General features: G+C 42.1%; 1 protein-coding gene across 3 annotated transcripts in view; it reads left to right on the top strand.

Moving 5' to 3' along the window:
- Positions 1-15,693, top strand: part of MCC (MCC regulator of WNT signaling pathway) — a 542,131-nt gene that overhangs the window by 440,681 nt on the left and 85,757 nt on the right. For all 3 annotated transcript variants that reach the window (XM_064275031.1, XM_064275022.1, XM_064275034.1), the window contains one exon: positions 12,361-12,524. In XM_064275031.1, coding sequence (XP_064131101.1) covers positions 12,361-12,524 — 164 coding nt within the window. The remainder of the gene's footprint in view (positions 1-12,360; positions 12,525-15,693) is intronic.

The raw sequence follows: 15,693 nt of genomic DNA, 5'->3' as shown, positions 1-15,693 counted from the left end.
AAGCTACCTCCTGAAATGGTGGCACGTCTACCAGCTTTTTTTGATACAGTCACTCTGTGTTCCTTCCGTCTTCTTTTTAGGCTTCTTGCGTTGTTAAATATTTTGCCAGTAGAATCCTTCAATATAGCAACTCAAGGCTTGAATTTTTTCTTCAGTTCTTTCAGCTTGAGAAATGCTGAGCATGTTCTCCCCTTTGGTTTTCTTTCTCCAGGTCTTTGCACGTTTTATTATGATACTTTTTCTTGTCGAGCTGCCCTTTGAAATCTTCTGTTAGGCCCTTTTACTCCATTATTTCCATTCACTTTAGCTACTCGATGTCCAAGAGCAAGCTTCGAAGTCTCTTCTGACATCCGTTTTGGTCTTTTCTTTCTTTCCTGTCTTTTTAATGACCTTTTGCTTTCTTCGTGTATGATGTCCTTGTCATTCTATAACTCATCTGGTCTTCAGTCATTAGTGTTCAATGCATCAAGTCTGTCCTTGAGATGGTCTCTAAATTCAGATGGAATATACTCAAGGTTGTACTTTGGCTCTCGTGGACCTGTTTTAACTTTCTTAGCTTCAGCTTGAACTTGCATATTAGCAATTGATGGTCTGTTCAGAGTTGGCCCCTGACCTTGTTCTGACTGATGATATTGAGCTTCTTCTTTATTTATTTCCACAGATATAGTTGGTTTAATTCCTGTGTATTCCATCCCACCATAAATCTCCTAAGAACAAAGACCTTCTCTGTATAAAGCACCCAATAAATTTAAAATTCATCAAACATTAGCACACAATCCATATTCAAATTTCCCCAGTTGTCCCACTAATGTCTTTTGTTGTTTTGAGCCAGAATCCAGTCAAGACTCAGGCATTACATTTAATTATGATTTCTCTTTATTCTCTTTAATTATAGAATAACCCCACCCCCTTTTTTTTTACTTTGGGCTTCACTGACATTGACATCTTTGAGGAGTCTAGGCCAGTAGTTTAGCAGAAAATCTTTCAATCTAATTGTTTTCCCGTTATTAGATTAGTGTTAACTTCTTTTATTCTTTTTTTGCTAGCCCATACGTGGATGATGGTGTGTCCTCACTACAGTGTCATAGCAGGAGGTTCATTTGCTGTTTTGTCCATTAGTGGTGACATTGAGATGCTGTTAAACTGCACACCATAAAAAAATATATATATATGCTCTTGTCTTAGGTAGTCATGGGCATGTGGTACATTATGCAGGGGTAACCTCTGTGGACTGTCTTACTCCTTTCCTCTCAGACCCTCAGTCTTCTCCTTGGCATTCAGACTAGGAAGTCCATTATTCTGTTATCATTTTCTATGTTTTATTGTTTTTATGTATTGCTTGATGGAGTTAGAGGGGCTTTACTCCATGCGGAAACCCTGGTGGCATAGTGGTTAAAAGCTATGGCTGCTAACCAAAAGGTCTGTGGTTCGAATCTGCCAGGCGCTCCTTGGAAACTCTGTGGGGCAGTTCTACTCTGTCCAGTAGGGTCGCTATGGGTCGGAATCAACTCGACCACAGTGGGGTTTTTTTTTGTTTTGTTTTGTTTTTGTTTTTTTACTCCATGCAAAGTAGAATGGACTATTACAAAGAAACTCACAGAAAGCAACAGCCCTCCTGGTTTCAGCCTTAGAGCTATGACAAGATCTGAAATAGCTAGGATATAGCATCTTATCTTTTAGCAGAGTGTCTATATTTATGCTAAGAGAATCTCTAGCTCTTTCCTCCACTTTGAATGACTTTACAAGGCATGATGTATGCGTGGTCAGAAGAGGGGGTAGGGATGGGGGGGCATATGTCAGGCCATGGCAGGTGGTGAGGGCTGTGGTTATGGCCTGTCCTGCTACAACCCACCCAGGTAAGACTTTGGGAGCGTTCACAGCAGGCCTTCAGCTGTTTCCATTTCTTAGACTCTACCACTATTGCCACACCATTGTGACTAAAATTCATTGTTGTTAATATCTCTGTAACTTCAGTGCAGCTTTCTACCTTGGGGATCTTAATTGAAAGCTCTCTGCCTTTTTAGCAGGATATGATACCTGATGTGATATGTCTTAAAGTTAATGGTACTTGATCATTCAGTAGGTTAACAAAAACTTGATACTTTTAAAAATTGGCTTATTCATTTCTTTCAAGTTTTCAAGTCATCCTCTTTTTCTCGAGCGCCATGCACAGCATTGTGAGTCTCTGGGAATAAATTCACAAATGAGCTAAGTCGGTGAGCTTAGTAGGGTCGACATGCTGGTCAGTAGGTAATTATGAGGAATGTGGTAGCTCCAAAAAGAAGTAAATAGAGGCTATTTTATACTTAATCAGGGAGTACTTCCTGGAGGAGGAGATTTCCAAGCAGGAACTTAAAAAGGAGCCATTAGTGAGAGGAGGAATGAGGGGCTTCCAAACTAGGCATACACTTTACCAACTGTGAAGCAAATGCCAGGAGTATGTACTTTTTGAAGCTGTGATCATAATTTGGAGGAGATTCATTCTGGAGAAGGCTGGGCTGCTCAGAATCAAGTAGATATGGGATATGTTTCTAACATCTAGCCATCTTGTTTTTGTTTTGTTTTTTGCAGAAATGTAATCATTTTCTTGTGGTGAAAATACACGTAACAAAACATGTCATTGCAACAAATTCTACAAGTACAGTTCAGTAACATTGTCAATTGATTTTTTTAAAAGACCCAACATTTATGTGATTTCTACTATTAAGCATTAATCTTAGTTTTTTCACTAGTGCTGCTGTAACAGAAATACCACAAGTGGATGGCTTTTAACAAACAAATTTATTTTCTCATAGTTTAGGAAGCCAAAACTCCGAATTCAGGAAACCAGCTCTGAGGCGAGGCTTTCTCTCTCATTTGGCTCTTGGGGAAGGTCTTTGTCTCTTCAGCTTCTGTCCCCTGGTTCCTTGGAGATCTCCATGTAGTTTAGCACCTATCTTCACCTATTTCTGCTTGCTTAATTTGCTTCTTTTATATTTTGTGTTTGACTCAAGACACACCCTACACTAATCCTGCTCATTAACATAGTAAAGACAACCCATTCCCAAATAGGATTATGACCACAGGCATAGAGGTTAGGATTTACAACACATTTTGCAGGGACACAGTTCCATCTGTAACAAGCATATTATTTATTTAGCCTGAGTTAAAACAAAACTTAAGCTTATACTACCTCCTAACTGGTTTCTTGAGTTTGAGTTCTTTATAAATTTTTTTTTTTATGATTGTACTTTACATTAAGGTTTACAGAACAAACTAGCTTCTCATTAAACAATTAGTGCACATATTGTTTCACCATTGGTTACCAGCATTGCTTACCAACCCCACAACATGTCAACACTCTCCCTTTTCAAACTTGGGTTCCCTATTACTAGCTTCCTGTCCTCTCTTGCCTTCTAGTCCTTGCCCCTGAGCTGGTGTGCCTCTTTAGTCTCATTTTGTTTTATGGGCCTGTCTAATCTTTGGCTGAAGGGTGAACCTCAGGAGTGACTTCATTACTGAGCTAAAATGGTGTTTGGGGCCATACTTTCAGGGTTTTTCCAGTCTCTGTCAGGTCAGGTCAGTGAGCCTGGTCTTTTTTTGTGAGTTAAAATTTTGTTCTACAATTTTCTCCAGCTCTGTCCAGGACTCTCTATTGTGATCTTTGTCAGAACAGTCAGTGGTGGTAGTTGGGTACCATCTAGTTGTATTGGACTCAGTCTGGTGGAGGCTGTGGTAGTTGGGGTCTATTAGTCCTTTGGACTAATCTTGCCCTTTTGTCTTTGGTTTTCTTCATTCTCCCTTGCTCCTGATGGGGTGAGACCGGTGGAGTATCTTAGATTAGCCATCTTGTGTTTTTTATTTGGGTTAGGGTTTTTATGGAGAAGGGGAGGCATGTGGGGAAACACACCGTCCTTAACACCTGATTCAAAGTGAACCAACTCTGGTATAGTCGATGTTGTGCAACTGTGGGGTAGACAGAATTATTCCTGGGGGAGGAAGAAGAAAACCAGCCTTGCCCACTAGTATTTGTGTGACCAAGCAAGAATGCTGGTTAGGCTTCTTAATTTTCTTTGCCATAAATATCCTATTACCCCCTTTCCAGAGTTCCAAAGCATATGGATCTTTCGTCAAATGGGATCATAAAAATTTAAGGCTCCAAGTTCTCATCAGAAAAATATAACCTTACAGTGACTGGAGAAACCCTGAGAATATGGCCCCCAGACACCCTTTTAACTCAGTAGTGAAGTCACTCCTGGCGTTCACCCTTCAGCCAAAGATTAGACAGGCCCAGCGTGGCAGGGACAGGGGTCTGGGGATCATGGTTTCAGGGGACATCTAAGTCAATTGGCATAATAAAATCTATTAAGAAAACATTCTGCATCCCACTCTGAAGAGTGGCGTCTGGGGTCTTAACGCTAGCAAGCAGCCATCTAAGATACATCAATTGGTCTTAACCCACCTGGATCAAAGGAGAATGAAGAACACCAAGGACACAAGGTGATTATGAGCCCAAGAGACAGAGAGGGCCACATGAACCAGCGACTACATCATCCTGAGACCAGAAGAACTAGATGGTGCCTGGCTACAACCGGTGACTGCCCTGACAGGGAACACTACAGAGAACCCCTGAGGGAGCAGGAGAGCAGTGGGATGCAGACCCCAAATTCTCATAAGACCAGCCTTAATGGTCTGACTGAGACTGGAAGGACCCCGGTGGTCATGGCCCCCAGACCTTCTGTTGGCCCAGGACAGGGAACCATTCCTGAAGCCAACTCTTCAGACATGGATTAGACTGGACAAAGGGTTGGACAGGGAGCTGGTGAGGAGTGAGCTTCTTGGATCAGGTGGACACTTGAGAGTATGTTGGCATCTCCTGCCTGGAGGGGAGATGAGAGGGTGGAGGGGGTTAGAAGCTGGTGAAATGGACGCGGAAAGAGAGAGTGGAGGGAGACAGCGGGCTGTCTCATTAGGGGGGGAGTAATTGGGAGTGTGTACCAAGGCGCATATGGGTTTTTGTGTGAGAGGCTGACTTGATTTGTAAACTTTCACTTAAAGCACAATAAAAATTATTAAAAAAAAGAAAAAAAAAGATTAGACAGGCCCATAAAACAAACAATAATACACATAGCTCAACCATATATACTAGACTTAATGGACATACCAGCCCAGGGGCAAAGATGAGAAAGCAGGAGGGGACAGGAAAGCTAGTTGAATAGAAATGGGGAAAGTATTGACAAATCGAGGAGTTGGCAACCAATGTCACAAAACAGTGTGTATTAATTGTTTAATGAGAAACTAATTTGTTCTGTAAGCCTTCATCTAAAGCACAATTTAAAAAAAAAGAGAGAAAAATATAACCTGAACTGTCTTTTCTCCAGTTCCTGTCAGAAGTGTAACTGAAAAAAGTTACATTTAGAAAAGGCAGGGGAAGGCAGGAATTGCAGACTCCTACAGAGACGATGGGCAGCGAAGGACAGGGAGACGACGGGCAGTGAAGGACAGGGAGGGGAGCAGAGCCCTGGGGAGCTAAGGACACGCTGAGTCCAAAGCGGCCAGCTGCTGGCCACTCCGCTGACAGTTATCATGTTAGCAGCTTGGCCCAGCATTGTAAGACCCAGCCTCTAAATTTACAAGAGTAGCCATGAATTCTAATATTTTTAGATATTGATAATTAATTCAAAAGCTGTTTTAAAAATATGAAAAAAGACCAAGGCCATGCCAGACACCATAACACTGCCAACAAAACAAAACACATCTTTGGCTGCAGGTGGCTGGATTGCATCCTCTGGTGTAAGGGACGTGTCCATACCATTTATTCTTCTGTGCACTGTTTCATCTTTACAGCAAGTTAGACAACTAGAAAGCTGAATGCCAAGATTATGTTAGCTTAGCCCTTCCCAGAATTATCTTTACATTGTACTTTAATGGTCTGCAGCTTTAGTTTTACTGGGTATAAGAAGAAATCATGTGTAATCAGCACATGTGTCAAACTGTGTCTGAGGAGACTGGGAATCATATCTCTTAATGCAGCAAGTTAAGTCTCTTGTACCTCAATTCTCTTAGCATTTATTGCCAAAGCACAATGTCTCCCCAGTGAAACTGGAATGCTTCCTGCTTTTTGACAGGAGATAATTCATTTTTGCTGTGGCTGCCAGGAAGCTCAGGCTTAAATGGAATAGGCAGTTCCATTAGCTGCATTAGCATCTCTCTGCTTCCTTGGGCTTTCCCTCATCTCAATTACTATGTTTTCCCCATATCTGGGCTTAATTGCTATAAAATACCTAAAAAAAAATTTTTTTTTTTTTGAAAAGAGGTATAATGTAAATAAACTGTATTAGAAGAATGTATATTTGATACAAATTGACCTTCTTCGTATCAAGGAGGAGGCACAGAGCTGTTTCCATTCGCATGAGAAGGACAGCATAGCCCGAGGTGCAGCAGGATGTCTACCTCAGTGTCACCCTTGGCGTTGGCATTCCGTGACAGATATGCCATAGTTTTAAAGAATCAGTTATTCCCACTAGTTCTTAATATTTCTTGTATCTCTACTTTCTTCTTTCTCTTGCCTCCTACCCATACAGGGAAAATTAAAATAGGTCAGATCCTTTCTGAATATACTGGCATTCCTGTTTTTCTGTTTCATATATGTCTGTCTGTTTTTATTTTCCCACTTTACTCACTGAAATATTTTTAGAGCAGCTAATTATGCCCTTATTTATTTAGTTACTGAGACTTTATTATTTAGAAACTGGTTACTCTCTGTATTTTTAAATATGCACAAAAAGCCATGTTGCTATGAGTCGGAATCGACTCAACAGCATCAAGTTTGGTTCAGGCTTCAGAAAACAATGGGCTTTTCTGCAGGAAACTGGGAAGTCAGCCTTTATGTGCCTTCTAAGAAGTACTGTATGCCTGCTTCTCTTCCCTCCCCCACAGAGAAACTGTTCTTAATTATTCCTGATCCTGGGCTTGTTTGTTATTGCAGCCATTACTTTCAACATACCAGGACTTCCCCGTCCTAATTGTTTAATTTCCGAATATTTGGGAAGTTTCTGGTATCATACTGGTATTTTTAATTCCATTGTGTTTAAAAAACATAGTCAAAGCTTTTCATCTAAGTTTTTGAGACTTTGTTGTAGTCCAGCATATGGTTTATCTCATGTATCTACACTTGCTTTTGAAAAGAACGTGTATTCTGCAGTTCTTGGATGAAGTGGTCTATACCCGATTAGGTCCAGGTACTTTATAGTGTTCAGATCTTCTATATCCTTACTGACTTTTTGTCTAGGTGTTCTTCAGTTGCTGAGAGAGGGGTGTTATAATATTCAACTATGATGGTGAATTAGTCTGCTTCTCTCTTTAACTATGTCAATTTTTGTTTCAGGTATTTTGAAGCTCTGTTATTAGGTACATACACATTTATGATTGTTTGGCTTTCTGATTGAATTTACTCTTCTGTCATAATGAAATGTCCTTCTCTCTCTGGCCATATTCTTTATCTTAAAGTCTACTTCATCTGGTGTTAATATAGCAACTCCAGCCTTCTTACGCTTGCTGTTTGTATGATATAGCTTTCTCTATCCTTTTACTTTCAACCGATCTGTGTCTTTATATTTAAAATGCATCTCTTGAAGGCAGCATTAGCTGGGTCTTGCTTTTTTAATCCATTCTGATAATATCTTCTTTTTGTGTTGTATTTGGCCCATTAATATTTAATATAATAATGATATGGTTGATTTGAGTCTTCCAATTTACTATTTGTTTTCTATTTGTTCCATCTGTTTTTTGTTCTTCTGTTCCCCCTTTCTTCTTTCAGATAGATAGGATATTTTTTAGAATTGTATTTTATCTATTGGTTTTGGCTATACTTCTTTTTTGCATTTTTTTTTTAGTGGTTGGCCTAGGAATTACAATAAATACCCTTAACTTTTCTGAGTCTACTTAAAGTTAATTCCTCCATCATGCTTTCTGTTCCTCTGTCTCCTCTTTTGGGAAGCAGCGACTGTGGGTAGGCATGCACATGTGCTTGGCTGAGCTGGCTTGCTTGTTTGCACAGAAATACTTGTTCTAGCTTGGACTGGTGTGGGGAAAACAGCCCTGGACATGGAAGGCTAACACTGAAGCTCCAGCTCTGCTGCCCACCTGCTGTGCAGCCTGAGTGATGACTAACTGAAGCTCTCCAAGCGTCAGAGTCCTCCTCTCTGAAGCAAGGCTCACTCACCTGCCTGGTAGGATGGAATGTGATGATGTGTGTAAAAGCACTTTTTAAACTGTCAGAGGTTCCAATTGAACCAAAGGAACTATATCGTTCCATCTCAGGATCCTAAGTCGGTGTTGACTGTCACCTAAATGAGGCACCTTTTGCATGACTTTAGAACACTTGGTCCCTTGTCTTGGCTTATCTCGTTCCTTCTGGTCCCTTAAGATCACACCTCTTCTCTTTTGTGGAAACTCCAACTGCCTCAGACTTTGGTATTGAAGCTCTGAACCCTGGCAGAGGCCAGATTGTGCAGGGCATTGTAGACATGGGGAGGAGTTTGAAATTTATTCTAAGCATGTATTTAAAAGAATACACCACTTACTGTAAAGGATAATTAAATACCACGTTGAATAGTGTTGATACTGGAGGTGAATGATAGTGAATGATTGGCACTATGTGATGGTACTCAGCCAGGCAACCCAGAATATCTGCTCTTGTGTGAAGTTCCAAACAGGGAACAATGACAAAGGACAACCAGGTGTCATCTGATCATTAATGGGGTGTGTATAAAACCACAGTGCAGAGCTCTGTGGACAACTAGGCTGGAGTACATTGCTTAGGTTCATCATCCAACCTACATTTTCACACTCTGCTTCCAAAAACCGAAGTAAGCATTAATAGCCCTCCTTGGTTTAAAGGGGAGATGACCATTAGCTGTTACTAGTCTGTATGTTAATTTTAAAAGCTTCTTCATGTCCTCCTGATCCTTTCTCCTGTACTTGTACTGAGGCCCCCAGGGTTCCTTCCCCAGAGTGATAGCAGACAGCTGAGAAAGGGCTGTGGAGTTTGTCTTATACATCTCTGAGCCTCTCAGAGTGGAGAAAACCCGTTGCCATTGAGTCAATTCTGACTCATAGCAATGCTAAAGGACAGAGTAGAACTGCCCCATTAAGGTATCCAAGGCTGTAATCTTTACAGAAGCAGATTGCCACATCTTTCTCCCCTGGAGTGGCTGGTGGGTTTGAACCATAAACCTTTCAGTTAGCAGCTGAGCGCTCAACCACTGCACCACCAGGGCTCCTTTCAGAGTGGGGGACAGTCTTTTATTCATCCTTGTACCCCTGCTTCTCACCTGAGGCCAGGGCTCAGCAACTGAGTAAAGAATGAGAAAGGAATACTAGTGAGATCCCTAGATCCTCCTCGTTTTCCTCATAGCCCAGCATCTTCAGGAGACAGCCTGGTTGCCCCCTCTTGAGTCCTGCTCTATGAGAGCTCCTCCACTGACATGCTCAATATGATTATTGCATCGGGTAGAGCTGTGCTTGGGAAATGCATGGGATGGCTGAAGGGAGGTATCTTTCTTCCTCATTCCACTTGCAAGTGCTTAATAATGCAAATAATTAAGAAATGTGTGTTCACTCCAGCTCAGGGTACCAAGAAACCCTGTACCCTTGAGGTGGATGATCATTCTGAGAAACCTCTCTGATTATCATCCTGGAATTAAGTGTGTGCAGGAGACAGTTTCATTGGCATGTGTGCTCTCTGGGGAGTGCTGCTCCTCTCCCCCAAACCCCTTGCTGTGAGTGAGTTGGTGGTGGGCACTTGCCCTCCACCTCCAGAGAGCCTTCTACAGTAGTGAATGTCTCCCAACTGTTAGCAGCTCACAGCATGATCCAGAACACGGGAAAATTTGTAAGGCTGAGAGTCTGTGTTTCTAGTTTTGCTGTCTCTTAATATACAGTGATGTAGTGTCTGTATTTGTTTATTCAGAAAATGATTTTGGATCACTCTCACTATTCTATGGTGAAAATACATAGTGAGGAAGACACAGTCCCTTCTTTCATGGAGCTTGCATTTTAGTAGAGGAGAAATAACAAACACAGAAGTCAGATCAGATAATGATAATTGCTAGAAAGAAAATAAGGTAATGGGGTAGGGCCTGTGAGGAGAGGAGCTGAAACTCCGTGCTTTAGGTAAGCTGATAAGAGGGGGCATTTGAGCTGAGAGCTGAATGATCAGTGGAGATGTGGGTGAAAATCAGTTAGGCAGAGGAAACAGCAAAGGTAAAGGAAGCCCTTGGAGGAGTTTGGTGTGTTCCAGAGATGGAGAAAAGGCCAGGAATGTGAACAGAACGTGGTGAATGACGGGGAAGGTAGACAGATGAGGCAAGGTCTAGATCAGTGGCTTTCACCCTGACCATACTCTAGAGTTATCTGTGAAATTTTTTTTAGATTTTCAATGCTTGAGCCCCACCCCCAGAGATTGTGATTTAATTGGTCTGGGGTGGGGCCTGGACATTGGTACTTTATAAAAGCTCCTTAGGGCATTCATGGCGCAGCCTGGGTTGAAAACCACTGGTCTCCATCATGCAGGGTCTTATAGACTATGGTAAGGAGTTTTGACTTTTGTTACTATGATAAGGAGTTTGGACAATGGAAAGCCACTAGATAGTTTGGGCTAGGAGCATAACATGATCTATGTCTTTAAGAGGCTCACTTTGGCTCCAGTGTGGGAAGTGGAGATAGGAGGTTGTTATGGTAGCCCAGGAGAGAAGTGACGGTGGCTTGGACCAGGCAGTATTAGTGGAGGTGGTGAGAATAGGTCAGTTGTGGGATACATTTTGGGATAACAAGATGGATTGGATTTGGAATGTGAGGCAAAAGGAGGTCAAGGTTGCCTCACAGCATTAGCCTGAGTAACTGGGTAGATGATGGTGCCATTCACAGAGGTGGGAGAGATCAGGGAAGAACAGGTTCAAAAGGTAGATGGAATATGGTGTGCCTTGGTTAGAGGGAGAGCCTCAGGCTTGTCTTCTCCCTAAAGGAACTTAGAGATACAGGTAGCCACATGAGGTTGACTAAAATGTTCTGAGAAACCCGACTCAAATAGTACTAATAGTTTTCTTGAAGCCTTCCATAGGTAATCACCAAAAGCCAGTGACCATTTTACTGCATGGGACCTGTGAGAAGAAAGGAGAGCAGAAGAGAAGCTGAAGACACTGAGCTTCTTTCGAGTAGAAATCAGGCTGGGTGTGTTATTGTTAGCTACTGTCTAGTTGGCCCCTGACTCGCGGGGGACCCTACACACAACAGAACAAAATGCTTGCCCAATCCTACACCATACGCATAACTGGTTGGGGATCTGATTGTTGTGATCCATAGGGTTTTCACTGGCTGATTTTCGGAAGTAGATCACCAGGCCTTTTTTCCTATTCGTCTTAGTCTGGAAGCTCCACGGAAACCTGTTCAGCATCATAGCAACACGCAGTCCATGCTGACAGGCTAGATGTAGGGAAAGGACATACCTTGAGAGCTTGCATATAGTCAACACCTGACTTGCAGCAATAATGAATGGCATGTTGATACACAGAACCCAAACTATCAGGGTAAGAAATTTGAATTTGACTTTAAACAATTTCCTTCCCAAGAAATTATGTGCCAAGGTCTGTCTAGCTCACGTTAAGATTATGGTTAATCCTCCTTTCTTGACCAGGCCCTGGGTGTCCAGCAAATAAAGGTAATTCAGACTTTAAAGTCAGAAACCAATTATTAGAATTGGGTACACAGAGAACAATATGAAATTTGTTAGAACGGTTTATTTTTCCCCTCATGGAAGAACCTGGGTTAAATTGAAGTGATAGATTATGTCAATAGGTTATTAGAAAAACATCCTGATATAAGCTTCTTGAGGGCAAGGGTTATCTCTTACATGGTTTCTGTTTTTTTTTTAGTGCCTAAAGTCTCTCCTTCTTCTGGGGCTTTTTGTTATGTTTATTTACTAAAGTTGTGGGATCTTCTTAGGTGAAACTCTTCTGTAGTTGGTGCTTGACTGAATGGCCAAGGAGGAAGGTGACCAGAAGACTTCTAAAGCCCCAGCAGCCCCTTCTGAGGCACTTCTTTGTTCTTTTTAAAGAAACTCAAGATGTGGCTGCCTTCACATGAAAGATAATTCAGGGTGGCAGAGCATTTGCAAACTGACCGTGGTCTGAAAATCCTTAGTAAAGAACTTTAAATTGCAGCTCCAAACCTCATGGGCAGTGCTGGCAGCCTGTGAAGTCAGGCTGGGTGGTGCTGAACTTGGAAATGTCATCTTCCAGGGGTCCCCCAGTAGTGAGATGAGCAAGAGCGTTCATTGTCCGCTTACCTGCTTAATGCCTTTTTGTCCACATTTACTCACAGATAACTGCAGCGACCTGAACTCAGAACTGCAGAGGGTCTTGACGGGGCTGGAGAGTGTCGTCTGCGGCAGGAAGAAGAGCAGCTGCAGCCTCTCCGTGGCCGAGGTGGACAGGCACATCGAGCAGCTGACCACGGCCAGCGAACACTGTGACTTGGCTATTAAGGTAGGGCCCCCTGCCACTCCTCTATCAGACCCTTCCAGATCATATGAGGAGATTGGTCACATCCCTGTCTTTGGTTTTCTCAAATATCTGTTAGGGATAAATGTTTCTATGAAAGCCATACTATATATCGACTGGGCCACCAGGTGGAAGTAGGAGTCTCATAAATTCTTACTGGGCTGAATTACATCAGAAAAAGTCATTGATAGCCAAGATCACTTGTTCTGCAGCAAAAAGAACAACATACTTGGAAACTATTAGAGTATGAGTGTTGAACCACATCGTTTTAGTGTGGCTCGTTTATTAACTTGGATGTTTTTACTAAAGCTTTAAGGCCTCTAGAATATTATTCCAGGAGTTACCAATTCATGGTGCTAACAAGAGGGAGGTTCAGGGTCTGAATGGGCCTGTTGTCTTGACAAAGAATAAGTCATCCTTCCCAAGCTGGGACTCTCAAATGCTTTCATAAGCAACCACTTTACTACTGATCAGATGAGAGAAATTTTCTGTATCTGCATCAACTCATCATGGATAATGGAAAAGACAAGTCCTACTGATACCAGGCCTCTGGTATCTTCATGTAACTTAACCAGCTTAGTTACCTGAGCATAGCCATTCAAACATTGCCTAACTTCAAAGTCTGGGAGGAGCCTGTGCAAGGGAAAATGTGATGTGTTATTGGGAACATATCTTAGGACTGTAGGTCCAAGTGTACATCCAAGTTTCCATCAACAGGAGTCCTGGCTTTCACAGAAGAGCTGTGGTATCTCAATGTAAACTATGACACATGTTTATGATACAGCTGGTTTTCCATCTTTATTTATAAATATACAGTTGATGTGGTTTGGGATGGGGAGAAGCAACCACGGGTGTTTCTTTCTCTGGAGTCTTCTAGGCTCTATATTTGATTGCAGTGTCAACCTGGGTGTTAGCCTTGGCCTCTGGTTGTGCCAACCAGAAAGGGGCATCGTGGGCCTAGAGCAGAACCAAGTAGGATAAGAATCTCAGATTTGAAAAGAAGGACAAAGCACAACATAGGGAAGGTGACAGCAAGATTTGGCCAACCATCTTCATCTGGGAGCCAGTGCAAGCATCTGAGAATGATATACCCTTAGGGTTTTTGTTTCTGAGGCCTTCCATTTCTCATGTTCCTTCACTGTCTTCTACCCCTATACACGAGTTCTCTCTCCTCTTTTAATATCAGTAGACTTATGCTTCCTTTTCCACAAGACAATAAATGTGAGTGAATAGTTCCTGAAAGCAAGCAGCATGAGTGCTTCCTTTTTTGCTTTTTTCCCCCTAATTTTATGCATGTTTCTTTCCCATTGGTACTCTTTTAAATAATTTTTTTAATTCTTTATTTCCACGTACTATTAAGATTCTGCTGTTTTTTGTTCCTAGCTGTCTTATTAATTAATTAAACCCCTGCTGTCTTAGAAACCTTTCCTCTCCCCTGTGTCACTGCGGTTTGTTTTTAACTTTCCCATCTTGGGACTGAGCCTCAGTCACACTATCGGAATTCTGATGCGATTCTAAAAGCTGGTAATGATCATTAGCCATTAGAGAAATGCAGATCAAAACTACAGTGAGATTTCGTCTCACTCCAACAAGGCTGGCATTAATCCAAAAAACACAAAATAATAAATATCAGAGAGGCTGTGGAGAGATTGGAACACTTCTACACTGCCGGTGGGAATGTCAAATGGTACAACCACTTTGGAAATCGATTTGGCACTTCCTTAAAAAGCTGGAAATAGAACTACCTTACGATCCAGCAATCCCACTCCTTGAAATATATCCTAGAGAAATAAGAGCCTTTACATGAACAGATATATGGCACACTCATGTTTATTGCAGCATTGTTTACAATAGCAAAAACATGGAAGCAACCAAGGTGCCCATCGACAGATGAATGGATAAATAAATTATGGTATATTCACACAATGGAATACTAAAAAAAAGAAAAAAAAATGGAAAACTACGTATCAATAAAGAACAGTGACGAATCTGTGAAACGTTTCATAACATGGAGGAACCTGGAAGGCGTTATGCTGAGTGAAATTAGTCAGTTGCAAAAGGACAAATATTCTATAAAACCACTATTATAAGAACTTGAGAAATAGTTTAAACTGAGAAGAAAACATTCTTTTGTGCTTATGAGAGGCAGGAGGGAGCGGGGGTAGGAGAGGGGTCTTCACTAATTAGATAGTAGATAAGAACTAATTTAGGTGAAGGGAAAGAGCATACAATACAGGGGAGGTCAGCACAATTGGACTATACCAAACGCAAAGAAGTTTCCTGAATAAACTGAATGCTTCAAAGGCCAGCGTACCAGGGGCAGGGGCCTGGGGATCATGGTTTCAGGGGACATCTAAGTCAATTGGCATAATAAAATCTATTAAGAAAACATTCTGCATCCCACTTTGAAGAGTGGCATCTGGGGTCTTAAACCCTAGCAAGCAGCCATCTAAGATGCATCAATTGGTCTCAACCCACCTGGATCAAAGGAGAATGAACTCCAAGGACACAAGGTGATTACAAGCCCAAGAGACAGAAGGGGCCACATCATCCTGAGACCAGAAGAACTAGATGGTGCCCAGCTACAACTGGTGACTGCCCTGACAGGGAACACTACAGAGAACCCCTGAGGGAGCAGGAGAGCAGTGGGATGCAGACCCCAAATTCTCATAAGACCAGACTTAATGGTCTGACTGAGACTGGAAGGACCCTGGTGGTCATGGCCCCCAGACCTTCTGTTGGCCCAGGACAGGAACCATTCCCGAAGCCAACTCTTCAGACATGGATTGGATTGGACAATGGGTTGGAGAGGGATGCTGGTGAGGAGTGAGCTTCTTGGATCAGGTGGATACTTGAGACTATTTGGCATCTCCTGCCTGGAGGGGAGATGAGAGGGTGGAGGGGGTTAGAATCTGGCGAAAAGGACACGAAAAGAGAGAGTGGAGGGAGAGAGCAGGCTGTCTCATTATGGGGAGAGTAATTGGGAGTGTGTAGCAAGGTGCATGTGGGTTTTTGTGTGAGAGACTGGCTTGATTTGTAAACTTTCACTTAAAGCACAATAAACATTATTTAAAAAAGATTACAAAAGGAAAAAAATAAATAAAAGCTGGTAATGGTGATGGGACCTATCTTACTGCTGAGTTTGAACATGGGA

This window comes from Loxodonta africana, chromosome 2, assembly GCF_030014295.1.
Source record: "Loxodonta africana isolate mLoxAfr1 chromosome 2, mLoxAfr1.hap2, whole genome shotgun sequence".
Taxonomy (NCBI): domain Eukaryota; kingdom Metazoa; phylum Chordata; class Mammalia; order Proboscidea; family Elephantidae; genus Loxodonta; species Loxodonta africana.
This window is presented reverse-complemented; position numbering and strand designations above follow the sequence as displayed.